This window comes from Protobothrops mucrosquamatus, unplaced genomic scaffold (genome assembly GCF_001527695.2).
Source record: "Protobothrops mucrosquamatus isolate PMUCROS unplaced genomic scaffold, P.Mucros_1.0 scaffold1025, whole genome shotgun sequence".
Lineage (NCBI taxonomy): Eukaryota > Metazoa > Chordata > Lepidosauria > Squamata > Viperidae > Protobothrops > Protobothrops mucrosquamatus.
The window spans coordinates 631,947-650,082 of record NW_015387260.1 but is presented as its reverse complement, the minus strand read 5'-3'; the positions used below and the strand labels follow the sequence as shown (position 1 = coordinate 650,082).

At 43.0% G+C, this 18,136-nt stretch overlaps 1 protein-coding gene across 1 annotated transcript in view; it reads right to left on the bottom strand.

The window, feature by feature from the left end:
* Positions 1-829: 829 nt before the first annotated feature.
* The window catches only part of LRP1 (LDL receptor related protein 1), a 313,597-nt gene continuing 296,290 nt past the window's right edge, over positions 830-18,136 (bottom strand). The window contains exons 77-90 of the mRNA XM_015819951.1: positions 16,523-16,791; positions 16,238-16,416; positions 15,910-16,016; positions 15,660-15,776; positions 14,766-14,942; positions 13,115-13,255; positions 9,941-10,114; positions 9,282-9,443; positions 8,223-8,397; positions 7,847-7,951; positions 7,191-7,255; positions 6,148-6,238; positions 4,407-4,554; positions 830-2,580 (exon numbers count right to left, since the gene is read on the bottom strand). Coding sequence (XP_015675437.1) covers positions 2,440-2,580; positions 4,407-4,554; positions 6,148-6,238; positions 7,191-7,255; positions 7,847-7,951; positions 8,223-8,397; positions 9,282-9,443; positions 9,941-10,114; positions 13,115-13,255; positions 14,766-14,942; positions 15,660-15,776; positions 15,910-16,016; positions 16,238-16,416; positions 16,523-16,791 — 2,051 coding nt within the window. The 3' untranslated portion in view covers positions 830-2,439. The remainder of the gene's footprint in view (positions 2,581-4,406; positions 4,555-6,147; positions 6,239-7,190; positions 7,256-7,846; positions 7,952-8,222; positions 8,398-9,281; positions 9,444-9,940; positions 10,115-13,114; positions 13,256-14,765; positions 14,943-15,659; positions 15,777-15,909; positions 16,017-16,237; positions 16,417-16,522; positions 16,792-18,136) is intronic.

Sequence of the window (18,136 nt, the reverse complement as noted above, 5' to 3'; positions counted from 1 at the left end):
GAAAGGGAGAGGTTTCCAAGCTGAGCTACGCTGGCTCAGGAATTCTGGGAGTTGAAGTCCACGAGTCATAAAAGAGCCAAGGTTGCCTACCTCTGCCCGAGGCTGAGGCTGCCCTAGGCCATTTACTTTCCTGAGATAGGGTCATCTGCTGTTTAGTTGGGATCCCCCCCCTCCGTGCCTTCAAGTTGACTCTCAGTGGCTGCCTGAAAAATCCCTGCACTTTTCTTAGCAAGTTTTTCAGAAGTGGTTTGTCCTTGCCTCCTTCTTAGGGCTAAGAGTGAGTGACTGGCCCAAGGTCACCCAGCTGGCTTTGTGCCTCAGGTGGGGCTAGAACTCGCCATCTCCCAGTCCCTGGCCTGGTTCTTTAACTACCAGACTTAAGTTGGCTTTTCTGCTGTTCAGGATACAACATGACAAAACTGTTCAGAATTTGCAATTTCCCCATGGAATAAAATCAGCCCCAAATGAAATAAAGAAGAAATATTTAAAGGGTGTTTAGTTTTTAAAAACTTTATTTATAACAATATCTGTTTTTTATTTTTAATGTTTTGTTTTTAGTTGTAAAGTAATCTGGCAAAAATTATTAAAACATTTGGGCCCCCTTCCCAGGGAAAAAAAATGCTGAGGAGACCTCCTTCCCTCCCCCCCCCCACATGCGTGTAATTTCTACTATAAAAGCTAAGTTCATCTTATTTACTTCTGATCCAAGTTCATCTTTTTTTTAAAAAAAAACAAAAAACAAAACAGGTTGGAGAGAAATGAAAGTTGAAATAACATTTGAACCTCTTTCCAGAAATAGGAATGATGGAAATTGTGGTGAGGGAGGGAGGGAGGGGGGAAGGTCAGAAAACGGGGGAAGAAATGGGACCTTTGTTGCAATTCACAATTTGTAAACTCTGCTTAGTCTTAGACACAGACACTAAAATAAAGTGAGATACAGTCAAAGTAATAATTCTCCAAAAAAAAAAAAAGAATACGGTTTCTGGAAATAAAATGCTTTTGGGGGAAAAAAATGAAATTAGTGGAAAGGTGAAAAGATACAAGAAAACCAGTTTGGGTGGTGGCTGATGGGATAAGAGTAGATTAAAATCGTACTGGTAGAAAAAAAATGATTAAGGCGTTGCAAAGAGAAGATTAGACTGGCTGGGTGCTGTGAGAGAAAAGGCCATTGTTGAAAATACACAGGGGAAACTATTGGGGGGAAAAAATTAGAATGCACTTGATGGGAAGAACATTTACACCAGTGGTTCTTTAATTCGACTCTTAGATAGCCAAGGGGCCTTTTGTGGACTTTTGGGTGATCTGCGAGGACCTGATGGAATACAGAAAGAAAACGTTGAAGGGTTGGTTTGGGGTTGTTGTTTTTTAATGACAAATGGTCAAATTAAGAGTCAGCTCCTTTTGCTCACTGATCAAATGGAACTGCTGCCCAAAGGGGGAGGAGAAGCAGGCCAGGATAAGCTATTGCCGTGTCTGCGCACTGCAGAGAAATCTGCTCCTTAAGACATCCTGATATAAGGCTTCTTTGTTTTTTTTTTAAGAGGAATCACAAAACTGAACAAGGATTTGAGGGTTCCTTGGGGGGAAAAACACCTTAATTTTCACAAGGGATGAGGTTCACAAACAGCACATCCACAGGTTACTGTGGGATTTTCTCCAACCCCAGTTTGTGATAGATGTGCAACTGCTGACCCACTCCCCATTTTCTTCTCAAATGGATCAAGTTTGTGGAGGGAGGGAGGGAAAAAAATGTCCAAGTTGACTTGCACCCTAAGAACAAATGGAAACGAGCAAATTAAAATCGTGGTCCCCCAGTGCCCCAGAATTAAAGGATCACTGGTGTGTCTGTCATGGGTACCTCTTGTCCAACAAACCTATATTGAGCTACTGTCAATATTGGCATCATATTGTGATCCACATTCAGTGAAACCAAGTTTCAGTGTGCATGAGAAGGAAGATGGATGTTCCCCTTCCCTACCAGATCTAACATGCACTTTTCAATATGGTCCGTCTCCGACTTCTAGCAAGAGAAAAGTCTTCCCCAAACATCTCCCTTGATTCATCAACAGCATCCTGAGAAGGGTGGGAAACTATTGCAAAACTTTAAAAGGCTAGCAACCTAAAGCCGTCTGTAGAAGAAGCAGAAGTGGATTGATTTGTGCAGCAAGCAAAAAGATCCAGCCCTTTAATCTAAAGTGGGGTCTTCTTACAATTCTCCCTCTATTCCCTCTACATTGCCTTAACTTCAATCACCCCCGAGTCCAGTGACAGAGATTCAGTGGCTGGTAGATGAAAGGGAATATACAGGTAATAATACTGCTCACATATAAAAGTAATAATCCTTCATTTGTACATTTATACAGTATCTCTTGCTCCCTCCCCATCTGGTCTCTTTCCATCTGGTCTCTGTCTTGGGCTGATGGCCCATTCCCCCATTCCTTATGCCAGGGGGTTGCCAAGGTCATCATCTGCACCTCTTGACAGCAGCTCCCGCTTTTCATCTGTGCTGGCTAGTGAATTGCGGCTGTTGTGGGCACCCATGTAGAGTGTGGCGTACACTGGGTTTGTGAAGTTTGTGGGCTAGAGGAGAGAAAGGGAAAAAAAGAGAGTAAGAAGATGGCTGGGAAACGGATAAGGCCAGTCTCTCTGATGCTTCATCTTTTTGTTATCCCCAACACCATCACTATCTCAGAGCCTGTCGTTCCCTTCCTTCCCACCACAGTATGGCAACAAGTAGCGTGGCTTTAAAACAGTTTGAATCTCATGCCAGTGCAGCACCTTTCTGTATTCATGAAAGGAACATATTTTTTTTCAGGCCTCTCCATCATACTTGTTAAAAAAAAAAGCTTCTAGTTAGTGACACTCTTACATGAAGAAGTCTGACAAAAATGGGGCAGCTTTCATGAACAGTGGAGAAGTGCTGTTATGAACATTCAGAAGCACTTATTCCAAATGCTTTCGGAAATCCGAGGATCCTTTTTATTTATCACTTAGTAGAGCTGCCCCTCTCATCAAAAAGTGACTATCTAGAGTGGCATACAACACTCAGTAAAAAGGAAAACCAATCACTTATTGCTTAACAGCCATAATGCTGGAGAGATGGCATGGATCATTTCAATGAAGGTGAGACCTAGCCACTTACAATCCAAAACTCAGGCTTTGGCCAAAGTTAATGGGTGTTCCACACTACATCCGGTTGCCTCCCTTCTCTGTTTTTAATTTGGTCATCCAAAATACTAATTGAAAAATGTATGGCTCAAATTGTTGGGATTTGGGGGAATAACAAAGCACATTACTAGTTGTTGTTTTTTGAAGTTACTATTAAAAACACAGCCCAATACTAAACCATATTGTTTGGTTAAGCATGAAAGTGGAAGATAATGCTACTTAAGTTTCTCCAATTCCCTGGTGCAAGTACATCCATTGCCAGGTAGTTTTAAGGCTAATATTTCTGCCCAAACATCTGCCTTGGAAAACTGCTAACAATCCAGTTCGTGATGGGCTATAAACAAATGGGATATTAAGCCTTAAACCCAGAGCCAGTAGATGCCAAGGCTCCCGTAGTTTTCCCAGATATAGTCTACAGAAACACTAAATAAAACCTCCTTTTTAAATTGCAAACATAAAATTTAACAGATTTGAAGTAGGTAAGGTGAAATTATTGACGATTTGCAAGTTTATGGCCATTTGAAAGGGGCTATCTATTTTCCAACACCCACGTCCTTGTGCGAAAATCACACAATGGCATTTGATCTCTGTCCTCAAGAGCGGCCCTTTTAATCTATGAAGATCCTGGGATGGGAGGGGAACTGTTGGGTTCATGTCACAAAATGTGCAGTTGCAGCTATTCATTTGGGTATTAATATCAATTACCGGTAGTCCTCGACTTACAACCACAACTGAGCCCCAAATTTCTATTTGCTAAGTGAGACATTTGTTAAGTGAGTTTTGCCTCATTTTATGAACTTTCCTGCCACAGTTGTTAAGTAAATCACTGCAGTTGTTAAGTTAGTAACACGGTTGCTAAGGGAATCTGGCTTTTCCATTGACTTGGTTTGTCAGGTCACAAAAGGTGACCATATAACCCGGGGACACTGCACCGGTCATAAAGATGAATCAGTTGCTAAGTGTCTCAGTTTTGATCACGTGACCATGGGGATGCTGCGACGGTCGTATGGAAAATGGCCATAAGTCATTTTTTCCCCAGCTCCATTGTAACTTGAACGGTGACTAAGTGAACTGTTGTAAGTTGAGGACTACCTGTAAATTATCCTCAACATGTGTAACTATAGATTGGGTAATGCAGCTTTTCCAGGCATAAGATTCTCCTATAATAATGATGGTGCACAACATCTTTGTGCAGTCTGGGGTCCTTTAATCATGTGCTCCCACTTCCTCTTCCAAACCTTATCAGGGTCCAGAGCGAAGTCGGCATCTAGCAGCTCCCCTACATCATCTGCGTCGGGGTCCCCCTCATACATCTTGTAGGTGGGATTGCCAATCTCCACATTCATGGCTCCGTTGGTCATGCGCTGGTGCTGAAAACCTTTGGCCCTGGATGAGAGACACAACAGGAATGAAGGAGGGGTCGTCAAACACCCATTGGGCAGCATCTGGCAAAGCAGTATTACCAAGTAGGACCTGAATTGCAAATACTAGGTAGATGGGGCAGAATTATGCACTAACTTGGCGATTGCGCTCCCCAAATTTGTGTTTGTTGAGGTAGTTTAAATGCCTTGAAGGAGCATGTGTAAAAGGATAGGGTCCTTAATCTCTTCTGCATGTATTGATTTTGTTCTGAAAAATATCCTCCCCAGGGGAAAATGTTTTGTGTTTGCTGGAAATCGCTGTGTAAGGAAATGGAAATATCTCTACCTAGCCAGTTTTATAAATATAGGAGACTGGAATCTTGGGTGTTATTTGTAAAATTTAGTTTGGCCCTCATAATAACTTTTATGCATATAATAAGGGAGGAGTACAATGTCGGCCAATGCAGAAGAGTTTCTGTTGCAGAGTGACTTCATTTCATGGAAAACCACTGATTAAAAAAGGAATAGCAACAGATATTTGCAACTAAGAGAAGGATGACTTGGGATGGAGAACAGTTTGCCTTGAATGTATCTAGCCCAGTGTTTCTCAACCTTGACAATTTTAAGACATGTGGACTTCAACTCCCAGAATTCCACAGCCAGCATTGCTGTGGGAGTTGAAGTCCACATGCCTTAAAATTGTCAAGGTTGAGAAACACTGATCTAGCCAATTGCCCTTCCCAATCTATATGGAAACCAGAAGGCACATGTATTATCTTCCCCGTTTTCCACAAGTGTGTATTTTGGTTTGCAGTTTAAAATGTTCACAATAGATGTATTGGGAAAATACAGAGAAAATGGCATATTGGTGATAAATAAGTAGACACGTACCTGGAAATTAGTAAATTTTCTTACATAATTTTTTTGGGGGGAGGGAGCTAATTTACAAATTGGTGCAGAAATGGAACAAATTAAGGTAGGACTGGGAAAATTAGAAATTAAGGAATGGCAAATAGAACAAATTTTCAGTCCCTATAAATGGCACGATCCTGAACTTGATTTAGCTGTATGACAATATAAAAATAAAATAACTTTCTGTAGACTTGATTTGTCCTTATTATGATCTCTGCCTACTGCATCTTTTATTTTAAGTTGCATTGCAGCATGGACTATCTGAATATTTCAGTGATGTTTCTTCTCTTAAGGGTTTCCCAGGACTTGTCTGAAGCCAAAGATTCATGCGCTTTGGCAGAAGATTAAGATCTAAGTATGCAAAAGAGACACCTTTTCCATCCCCAAGACAATCCAGATACTGTATTATGAGTCTACATATGCTCTAGTCTAGTACAAGATACTTCAATCCAATTTGGCACCTGAAAGGAATTATTGACCCAAGACCAAGATGTCATAGGTGAGACCAGCAGTGCAACAGACTGGCTTATAAACACAATCAAGGCTGAACCTTTGCTGGGAAGGTTTTTGCATCTGTCTAAAAGCCGGCTTATATAAGTAAATAAATAATCCTGTATTTAAGAATAGAAAACCCAGTCTATACTATGGTAGTTATACAGGACTTCTTAAACCATCTGCATTCGTTGTTCAGGAATGCCCAGCTTACCCTTTAATCCGTTTTTTGTACCAAACCACAGCACCAGCCACTAATATTACGAGGAGCAGCAGCAGAATTGGAATGACAATAGACACAGTTCCTAGAAAAAATAGGGAGATGTTAGTTGCCTCAGAAACCTAGGAAACATTCACCCCTGCTCTGAACACGTGCGCCACTTACCTTCTGTTTATATATGTCTTTTGACATTGCTTCTTTTTTTTTGCCAAATGATGACAGCAATAGATAACTATTTGAGAGAGTATATTCCTCTCCATTTTCAAATGAGAGACAGTATGGTGTAGTGGGAAGGACTGTGGAGACCCCCAGTTTTTCCTTCAGAAGCAAAGTGCCTTCTAAGCATGCATGTGAGCCGAGCACCTTCAATATAACTTACTCTACCATGTGATTATGCAGGTGCAATAGCAGTGTGGGGGCATATGCTTTTCATTTTTACATCCTTCATTACTGAACTTCTTCTGTCCTCTACAGAACTCACAGCAGCTCCAGAATGAGAACAGTGAAAATATTATCTGTTCTCCCTAGACCAGGGGTAGGCAACCTTGGCTCTTTTATGACTCGTGGACTTCAACTCCCAGAATTCCTGAGCCAGCATGGCTCAGCTTGGAAACCTCTCCCTTTCCCCTCAGCATGGCTGGCTCAGGAATTCTGGGAGTTGAAAGTCCACGAGTCATAAAAGAGCCAAGGTTGCCTACCCCTACCCTAGACTATGGTTATTTTTCTAATCATTTCAACGACACCTTTTGCGGAGGAACCACTCTTTGCCAATGCCCGCAAAACCGGTTGACCATCCTCCTATCATCTCACCAGAGCTGGAGAGATAATCTTAGTGGATCATTCCACATGTAAATATAGTGGGAGGCAAACTCTGAGACGCTGAAGCACCATGAGTCACATTGTCCGCTTGATTTGAAACCTTATCAAATTTTTCTACAAACAGATGATCTCCAATCTCCCAATATACCTTTCCAACACACACAGAAACACACACCAGTCCCTATGACAGTCATGTCTGATCTCCCCACTCTACTTACGGCTGCTTTGTTGCCCACTGTTCACAGATTTTTCGCAACGCTCCCCAGTCATTTCCAAGATACACCTGTAGAGTGAGAAAACGTAAGTATGGTGGATGCAAGATAAACCCAATAAGGGCAGATCCTTTGAGTAGGGAAGATGCTGGCAGGAGCTCTGGGCAATATTGGGGTGAAACTAACTGAGAGAAGAATAAATCAGGGCCAGTTTACCTGAATTATGTAGCTTACATGAGTTATGTAGAGCCATGGTGACGCAGTGGTTAAAATGCAGTATTGCAGACTGACTCTGCTCACTGTCAGGAGTTAGATCCTGACTGGCTCAAGATTTACTCGGCCTTCCATCCTTCTGAGATCAGTAAAATAAGGACCCAGATTGTTGGGGGCAATAGGCTGACTCTGTAAACCACCCAGAGAGGGCTGTAAAGCGGTATATAAGTCTAAGTCCTATTGCTATTAACAACTACTGTAAATGATCTAAGGCAATAGGGCAATATTCTAAGAATATCGTTAGAACGGAAACAAAGAAGAACTGGGTAACAGGATGACATGGGAAGTCAACACCCATTATCACTCTGGAAAGTGGTAGGTATTCATCTCTTTTATCCCGAGCACATGGGCATATCCCTTCCGTCATTCCAAGTTTCCTGCCTACTCACTGGCACTCTGGCATGGAAGTTTCAGCATTCATGGTGCATGACCCTCCATTCATGCAGTAGTTGTTGCAAGTCAAACAGCTGGGAGCCATCTTGCCATCAGGGCAGCTGCAAAGGTCAAAGGGAAGCGTGGTCAATGGAACCCAGATTTCTTACCCTGATTCTCAGTCTTTCAACGTTTTCAACATTTCGCAAGATGTTAGCTACTGACAGACTTTTGCCCTGGTCCCACTGTCCTAGCCATTTCTCCTCCTTCCCTCCCTTTTCTTCCCTCCCTTCCTGTACTTGGTTCGGCTGTTCCCTCTACAGCCCCAAACCACTTTGACTCTCCTCGTTCCACACCCATCAGCACTTCCCGCAACAAATCCCACCTACTTACATGCAGGTGACATTGCCAGTCTGCTTGTTGATGGAGCATTTGCCCTTGAGACAGCGGTCACACTTGTCATGCTGGCAGCGGTCACCATAATAATTTGTTGTGCAGCGGCACTGCTGAGTCCCAGAGGCTGTCAAATGGCACACGCCATTATTTTCACAGTAGTTTGAACAAAGGCCTGAAAGTGCAAGAGAGACGGTGGCGTAAGAGGAAAGGATCCATTCCAGATTCACAGCAGAGATTCCGCCTTAGCCGGATAGTCACAAACAATTGACTGCCAGCTCACTCGGAATCTTTTCTCTCTTATATGCCATTGATTAGTTATTATTAAATGATGATGTTATTTTAAAAAGTGCTAGCCCGTTAAGGGTGTGCACAGCAATTCACTCGTTTGCAAAAAGAATGCTCTAGACAGCTTTGGCACGTCCCAGTCTCCCTCTCCCTCTCCCCCTACAGAAGAACATGGTAGATCTCTTTCAGAACGTGCCATTCCCTGAATGGTTCAATGGTTTCCAGAAATAAGTCATCTGAACTGGAAGCTGTTTCAAAGGATAATCCAATCCTGAAACAGGCCCGACTCATCTGGAATGCCACTTAAGATCCTTCCAATTCATAGGATTTGACTTCCAGAAACCCTGGCATGGTCCAAAGAGGAAATGGAACTCTCTGAAGTTCTCTGGCATGTTTGGATCCAACATCAATGACTTGTCAAATCTTTATGGTGTGCATATTTACTCTAGTGACAGATCAGGCAAAGTGACTCTATATTGAATGGAAAGATAACAGCAATTCTTGGCCAGAAATGTATATATTCTCCATTCAATTTCACCTTCACTGTTGCTACCCATCCCAAGAAAGATCCAAAGAGGCAAGGCAGGGATTTCAGCTCCAACTTCCTGGAGGTCAGGGAAAAGACTGCCTGGCTACACTAGTTGGTCTCTCTGTACTTCCTTCCTTTGGTTAGAATTTGGGGGGGGGGGTATTCTTGGCAGTGACTGATGGGCAGACCCTGTCCTTCGAAACCTTCAGGACATCCTCTAGGATGTGCTTGGGAATACTTACGAAACTGGCACTTGTCACCAACGTAACTGTCTGGGCAGCGGCAATTTGGCTGATTGCCCTGGTTGACTGTACAACTGCCGTTGTTAAGGCAGTAATCCAGGCACACCGGCTTGTTGCATTGAGAACCAGTGAAGCCATTGGGGCAGCGGCATGTTGGCATTCCTGGGTGGATGGGAAGAAAGAGATGGTCAATTAAGTGTGGTTTTGATTTTGCAGAGGGCTTCCCGACAAGCAACACAAGCTTTGCAAGGCGGCATCCTGAATTCTTGGAGCAAACCAAGCATTTCACCGAACGCTGACATGTTGGCTGTCAAATGTTTTCCATGGCTCAGAGTCTCCGTGCATTTCAATTGGAAAAGTAGAAGATCATTTAAAAAATTGACTCCACAGAGAAACCAGAGACATTTACAAAGAATATATGTAACTATAAGGCCTTTTGGGGGGAAAATACTGTAGTTTAAAATACAGGGAAACAATAGTAGAAAAAAAATAAACAGCAAAGTGAGGGATATGTTGGTGTCCAATCGCATTTGTACCCAACAGAGCAGGACTATAATTTTTGTTGGTTTTGTAAGCCAGGGCTTTTCCACTTTGCTTCTCCCTGTATTGATAAATTCTGGGCATGCAACAGTTCTTGTAAATTTTTTACAACAACTTACCAGATAAAGAAGCAGCACAAGTGCCTCCATTCTGGCAATAGCCAGAGCACTGGTCTTGCTGGCACTTGTCCCCGGTATAACGTGGCTGGCACCGGCACTTGGGCTGCTTCCGTGCATTGAGGAAGCAGCTGCCGCCATTGAGGCAAACGAGATCACAAGTGTCAGTGGCTGGAACTGAAGAACAAAGCATGCAAAGTCACGAAAAGGAGGTCCTTCTTACTTTTTTTATTATTATGCGCTATTTTAACAACATCACCAGTGCTTAACATTCTTACAAGCAAAGAATTTCCTTCTCTGAAGAGCTCAGAATTCCAAACTGACTTGTGGAAAGGTAACAGAGGAAGAGGAGGGAAAGTAGCAGCAAGGAACTAATGTTTCCACTGCATATATTTGTGTTGAGATACATGGTTTCACGGAATTGCCTAGGGCAGTGATGGCGAACCTTTTAGAGACCGAGTGCCCAAACTGCAACCCAAAACCCACTTATGCATCGTTGGGTGCCAGGTGGGTGTGGCCCATTGGCTGGGTGTGGCCAATTGGCTGGGTGTGGTCCATTGGGAGGGCGTGGCTGTGGTGGTAACGGCAGACTGGGTGGGACTAAAAAGTTCAATCAATCAATTCCAACTTTGCAAGATCTTTTTTTTCCCCGCGAGAAGTTGAAATTGATTGATTGAACCTTTTTTTTTTTTTTTTGCACACAGCTGCGGAGGCCTAGAGCGAAAAGGTTTTATAAAACCCAGCTGAAGGCCTAGGACTGGGGCGACAGCGCACGTGCCCACAGAGAGGGCTCTGAGTGCCACCTCTGGCACCCATGCCATAGATTCGCCACCACTGGCCTAGGGCTTCACATCTAAAGGTGGATTTAGAATCCATGTAACACAGCGGCTCCCAACCTTTTTTATATCCTGCACCCCCTAGAACGCTTCTGATATATTCTTGCACCCCTTACAAAATTTTGAAATAATGAATTATGCATATACACACTATAATTTTGAAGCTTCTAAACCCAAGCTTTTGCACCCCTTTGAATATGGTCTCGCAATCCCAAGAGGGTGCGAGCACCCCTGGTTGGGAACTCCTGATGTAACAGAAGGATTAGTTCCAAGAGTTCTGTATTTACACAAGGAATGCACGATTAAGCAACACAGGTTCTGGGAATTCATATTAAAGAAGACCCAAGATTTGGGTAGATTTGGGTAGACATTACAGCTGGCAACTTCACTGAGAGCAAGTAAATATGATGATGTTTCTGTGCCAGGACTTCAACTTCAAAATGTATAACCCAGCCCACATATAAATTTTACACTGCGCAGATCCTCAAGAGAAATTACTACTTTCAATTTTAATGACATAACTAATCTGTGGCCAGCTACAGATCAACGGAAGAATGCAAGAGTCTACAAGGAATTCTCAGCAGCATTCCTCTACAGACTCCAGGATAAGTGGTCAATGTTCAGGATAGGATCCATGGTACAATGGTAGGGTGGAAAGTCTCAAGTTCATTGCCTGGAATATATTAGGAAGCAGGAGATATGGAGACCTTATCTGTTTGAAGCCTTAGAAAACTGAATAGAGCAGAAGACTGAAATATCTCCCTATGTTTATATGGTCAACCCTGCAATAGGTAGTTCCAGGGCTTTTTTTCTCATGGAACGCCCAGAACGGAGTTCCGGCACCTTTTTTGGATGGAACCTTGTAGGGTAGGCAAGGTGGGTTGTATGATGTGTGTGAGTTCCGGCGTCTTTTTTTTTTTTTTTTTTCTGAAAAAAAGCACTGGGTAGTTCTGAATATTCTCCCAGTTTTTTAGATTCTTCACATGCACAGGAAACTTCTCAGCTCAGTAAAGGTCCCTATTCCATGGGATACATGGCATATGTAGAACTTTCTTAATTTGCATCTCCTCGCTCTTAGATAAAAGCACAAAGACATTGATTTTTTTGTCATGTGACTGGCAACTAATGAGTCGGGGTTGCAAGATTGTAAAGTAACCTGAACAGTTTCTCTTGCTTATGTATGTGAATATTGTACTGCTCTTCCTGATCAGACTAAAAACACAACATTACTTGCTCCGCAAGAGATAAAAGAATGCAAGGAAAGAAGCTCACTGTTCTCCTGGGACCTGAAATAGCTCTCTATACCCTTGTGGCACGTAGATTTGCTTTGAGGCTTACTTTTCCTAAGAAGCATCAGCCCACCAGGCAAGAAAAACATAGGACAGTCTAGTCCGCAGTGTTGTACTTGCTATTAATTTCAGAAGTAGCAAAAAGAACATTAAGGCAGGAGGATGTAACTACTTGTAAACCTCAACTGCAGTTCTGTAGTACTTTTAACGACGTCACTGAAATCTGTTGATTTTCTGCCAGAAGCCACTTGTGCAGCGTTCTTCCATTATTTATGTAAAAAGGCAGAACAAAATTACTGTTAAGCATTAAAACAGGCTTAAAATATTTTGCGCTCCTCCTCTCCAACTCTTCCCATTTGCATGGTGCATCCTGCCCTCTTTTCATCATGTAACTGAGCTCTCCTTTGGAAACAAAGAAAAAGCTATGGTTCCTGATCTGCCTGTCTTGGGTTAGGTCGGGGGTAGGCAACCTGGGCTCTTTTATGACTCGTGGACTTCAACTCCCAGAATTCCTGAGCCAGCACTGGCTCAGCTTGGAAACTCTCCCTTTCCCCTCAGCATGGCTGGCTCAGGAATTCTGGGAGTTGAAGTCCACGAGTCATAAAAGAGCCAAGGTTGCCTACCCCTGGGTTAGGTCGAGCACAACATTTTCGTATTATCTTTCTGGGGGGAAAAATCACCCTTAACTGGAAAAAGTCTGGATAGTCTGCATACAAAGCATGAGCTTTATGAGTAAAATGTAAAGTCGGTATGTTTTCCACACTGCCATTATTTTCACTTCTTCGACCCTGTGAATAAACCATGCTAAATTCATCTGGGTGGGTTCTCACAGCCATCAACTTCAACTGGTGAAGGAATGCTGGAGCCGATTCCATTGTCCAATACAGAAACCCAAACTATGGGTTCCCTTCGTGTTAAAAGCATTCATCTTGCAGGTCTTATCAGAGGCTGACTGAGAAGGACCAATGCTGAGCCACTAAAGGGCCGCAAAGTTCAAGCCTAAAGGACACCGTTACAGAGAGCTTGGCGCATAGAAGGGAAGATGGACCTACCAACAGGTGGAACAGTAGGTGAAGGAGCAAGTACACATATGCCATTGTCCAACCTCCTGCCATTGGGGCAGGTGCACACAGGACCACTTGGGCTTAGGAGGCAGAGCCATTCACACTTCTTCCTGTCACATGGGTTGGTCACTGGAGAGGAAAGACAGCAAATGTAAAAGTTCAGCGAAGGCCTCAAGGTAAAACTTTTCTCTGTCGCTTTGGACTTTCAAGAGGGTGGGAAAAAGAACCCCAGGAAGTAAGAATTGATTTTCAAGCTTCTGGACTGCCTTGTTTTCATTTGGTTTCTGAAGAGTCTTTTTACAATCCAGCTTGTGTTTTCCTGGCTCAGAGCCTATGCAATTCTTGGTGATCTGCTAGACCAGGGGTAGGCAACCTTGGCTCTTTTATGACTCGTGGACTTCAACTCCCAGAATTCCTGAGCCAGCATGGCTCAGCATGGAAACCTCTCCCTTTCCCCTCAGCATGGCTGGCTCAGGAATTCTGGGAGTTGAAGTCCATGAGCCATAAAAGAGCCAAGGTTGCCTACCCCTGCGCTAGACTAACATATCTGCTTATTATCACCCTGAAAATGCACACTCTTCTCCAGTTTAGCCAATAATGCGCCTAGATTAATGCAAAAATTTTGAGAAAGCTAATTCCACACAGATGAAATCATCCGAGTGGAAAATGTAAATAGGAATGAATGCACATCAAATCAATGGATCATCTAGCCATGTTTCAGCCATTCTTATAGAACCTTTCCCATTCCAGCTAATGCACTTCCAGAATTTTATAAACAATTCCAGAATGCACAAATGGCTGCATTCCAAGGGACGACAGAAACTTTATGCGGAAAAAACTGAATGTTCCCTTGCCCCATTTTGCACAAGTCTTATTTTACTCTTATACTATTTATTCTTATACTATTTATACTCTGTTACAAAAAAACCCAGAAAAGTAATGCATCTAACTCCCTGAGGGCTTCCTTAACTCATCTGTGCTGAAGGCATTTTAAATACCTGAAAAAAAGTTCAATAACTCCACTGTCCAACAAACCAAACCCGAATGATGAACAGGCTGTAATTTAGAATTCAAACTATAATTTGAGCCTCCAATATACAGGCAAAAATCTCCATGTTTTGTTACAGTTTCTTGCCTTTTGTCACTTTTTTTCCCTATGCTGCAGGGACCTCTAGAGGTAAATCTATGACAGTAATCAGCTCTGTCAATACAGATACTGAATCCAACCTAGTTATCACAGCCTTGGCATCTACTTTGCAGATGGTCAAATTATGAAATCATGGCAACCCCACCCCCACACATATAGCCTTACCCATGGTTGGTACTAATTTCTTTTTTTCCTAACTGATGGTATTTATGATGAAATATCTTAAATACCTCACTTTTTTTCTTTTTCTTTTTTTCTTTTATGCCTTTCTTAAAACTGGACTTAACCCATACGTCTATTTTGTTCTTAAAAATGAACCTAGTATTCCAATTAACATTCCAGCTTTGCCCAATCTGGTGCCTTCCGTACCTAGCACATTAAAACTCTTGAGAAAGTCAGAATGGCTTTTTTTGCCACAGGTTCTGCACTTGGCTGCCCACACAATATAATACTAAAAGCTATGTGTGTGGTGCTCCGTGAAGTGAAACTGACCATCTGGCTGTTTATACTGGTGGTAGAGTACCACATCGGTGGCATGGTTTAGTCCAGCTGTAAGATTGGTCACCATGCCATGGCCAAACTTGTTGATCTTGAAGATGCGATTGTTGATGTAAGTGACACCGTAAATGTAGTCTTCAAAAATGTCAATGCTGAAGGGATGGCTGAGTCCTAGAGGAAAAAAAGCATGAAAGAAGAGTAAGAGACCGTTTGGACAATTCTATTTGTTGTCGTGTCTGGGTGAGCTAAATATCTGTCCCTAAAACCAAGATGGGGAAAGAACAACAATCTATTGATCGCCACCATGAAGAGAAAAAGAAATGTCCTATCCTGTATTAGTTGCAGTGAAAAATAGTCTAGATCAGACATGTCAAATTTGTGACGTCACATGACGTCGTGCGACGTATTAGAGCTTTTTCCCCATTGCCGGCAATGGGCTGGGCACGGTTTTGTTGTGACGCGACCGGCCTGCAGGCCGGCAGTTTGATACCCCTGCTCTAGATTGTCTAAAAGAAGAACATGTTCAACTGATAATAACTTGTTAAGACTGCAAGGAGGAGGCAATGTTGTATAATTCCAATTGCACTTCTGGAACAAAAATACTTCTCTAAAAAAAAAGAGAGAGGGATGTAGCATTGCTAGTTTGGATTGATTTAGTTGATTTATCTTGCCTATTTGATTTAAAAACAATAATTGTGTGATCATTTTTAACAACAACATACTAGATACATGGCCTAGGAGAGAGAAGAAGAAGATCTTAACGGTGTTCACCAGGAGTACATCATCACCTGTTTCACATATAAGCACACAGGTATGCATAGATATACAAACAAAAGCATAAGCATGCCAGATTCATTTACAGCTTTCCCACCCCAGCCCCGGTTTTACCTTTCTTGCTGTCAATGGCCACCACTGGGTCAGTCCCATTGAGCCTGATGCTGCCAATGACCGAGAGCTTGGCATCTGCCCAATACAGGCGTTCGTTGTGATAATCAACAGCCAGACCTGCAAGTGAACCACAAATGTGGATTACAAGACTTTTCAAAAGTCCTGAAAGTTAAATCTCTTCCCGCTATCCCCAGCTTAGATTAGAAAACTGGGCTCCTCAAGCACAGCACAGATTATTCGCTTAACTTACCAGTAGGCCACTGGATATTGTCCTGGACAAGGGTCTCTCTCAGGGTCCCATCCATTGCAGCTGTTTCAATTTTAGGGTGGTTCCCCCAGTCTGACCAATACATGACGCTACAAAGAGAAAGGCCTTCCGTGAGATCATTCTACAGCAGTGTTTCTGAACCTTGACAATTTTAAGGCATGTGGACTTCAACTCCCAGAATTCCACAGCCAGCATTGCTGGCTGTGGAATTCTGGGAGTTGAAGTCCACATGCCTTAAAATTGTCAAGGTTCAGAAACACTGTTCTACAGGGACAGGGCAAGTTGGAAGGAGTACTGGGGCCCCTCTTACCCTCGAAGTGGGTCCACCACGATTGCGTGTGGCTCGTCAATCATGCCAGAGATCAGGGTCTTGCGATTCTCTCCCTTCATCTGTGCTACTTCGATGACATCACGCCCCGAGTCTGTCCAATAGATGTTCCCAGCCACCCAATCCACAGCAATGCCCCGTGGCATCTTTAACCCTGAAATCTGAAAAGAGAAAGCAGGAAGCCAAATGAGTTTCGAGGCCTTTTTCTAAATCATTAGCTCCGGGAGCTCCTCTGTCGTGTCTTCCTTCTGAATTTCTGCCGCTTACATTGAGATGGGTGACACCGCCATCAATCTGCCGTCGGTTACGATTGGAGGCACTAGAACCGGCTGAGGACGGGAGATCTCGACAGGATATACGCCCCGTGTGCCAGTTAGTCCAGTATATCTTGTTGCCCTTGACGTAGACATCCATGGCAGCAATCCGGACATTCTCATCGCCTTGGAAGGCAGGTTCATAGGCCGAGTTTGGATTGAAGGGATACATGCTGCGGATCTTGTTGTCATCGGCAATGTAAAGTATCTGATACTCAGAACCTTAAAAGGAATAGAACCATTACATTGATTTTTTAGGAACCCCACATTAAAAAAATGACTGAATCTTCCCACAGAGAGATGAACAAGACAGAAGAGGGGAAGGCACCATTTTCAGGAAAAAGGGAGCAAATACGACCGCTCTCATTCTCATGATGAACTTTAACCTGAGAGGTAATTATATATGTTTCCACACCTCAGGAAAGCAGTCTAAATGCTCGCAGGCATGTAGTTCTCCTTGCCATCTAACAACGCAATTTTTATAGGCTTTCCATAATAATTATTTGGTCATGTGTATCTCTTTGATGGCAAAACTGTGAAAATACGTATGTGCTGTATAGTACATCCCATATGAAAAAGAAAATGAAATTCCTTGGCAATTGTAGGTCCCCAAAGCACAGCAGGGAGTTAAATAGGCTCTTTGTTCCCTCACAGAGAGCAATATACAAACTTTCTTCAGGACTGCCCAGGAGCTTATAGAAAACCTGACTCACTAGGCCCCATAATGAGAAAATGGAGTTCTGCAATCAGCCAAGTGTTTTAATATCGCAGTCACCTTACTTTAGTTTCATCCTCAGCTCTGCTTCAGCTTTATCTCTCATTTTGCTCGGATCAAGTATAAGGCAGACTGTAATTTGTTTTTGTTTTTTTCTTCTTAGAAGCAGCTAAAGAGAATTTGGCTGCAAAGGCCAGAATTCTCTGCTCTTGAATGGTAATGCTCCACAGTATGTGTCATGGCACTCAATACTTTATCATATATACCAATTAAAAATGGGGATTAAACAGCATTCGGCCATTGATCCTGCTAGGAGAAAATCTAACTGTTTTGTTCCCAGTAGGACAAAAGTTAATAGGAACAAAGTTCAGCTAGCTTATGTTCTTCCAGAAAGAAATTCAGGGAAGCAACTTCTAGAATACCAGGACCAACATACCTCAGAGGGAAGAGTATCAAGCTGAGAAGAAAGGTTTTGAAACGTTGGCCAAGGATTTTCTCTTTGATCTTCCCTTTATTTTTACAAGAGCCACCAGGATTACAACAGCACCCTGCTCTTTCCATATGAAAAGCTTCTATCTAGGGCAGGGGTCCCCAACCCCCGGTCTGTGGACCAGTACCGGGCCCCGGCAGGCCAGCAACCGGTCTGCACAAACAAGCAAAGCCCCATCAGCGAGATGCAGGCAGCACACAAAACCATGCCCCCTCCGGTCCGCGGAAAAACATCTCTCCACGGAACCGGTCCGTGCCCAAAAGATTGGAGACCTTTGATCTAGGGTGTTTTCTACCACATGACACAACTGAGCTTTGCGGTGATTCCAGGAACCACTAGAAAATGGCAGAAGCCTCTGTGAA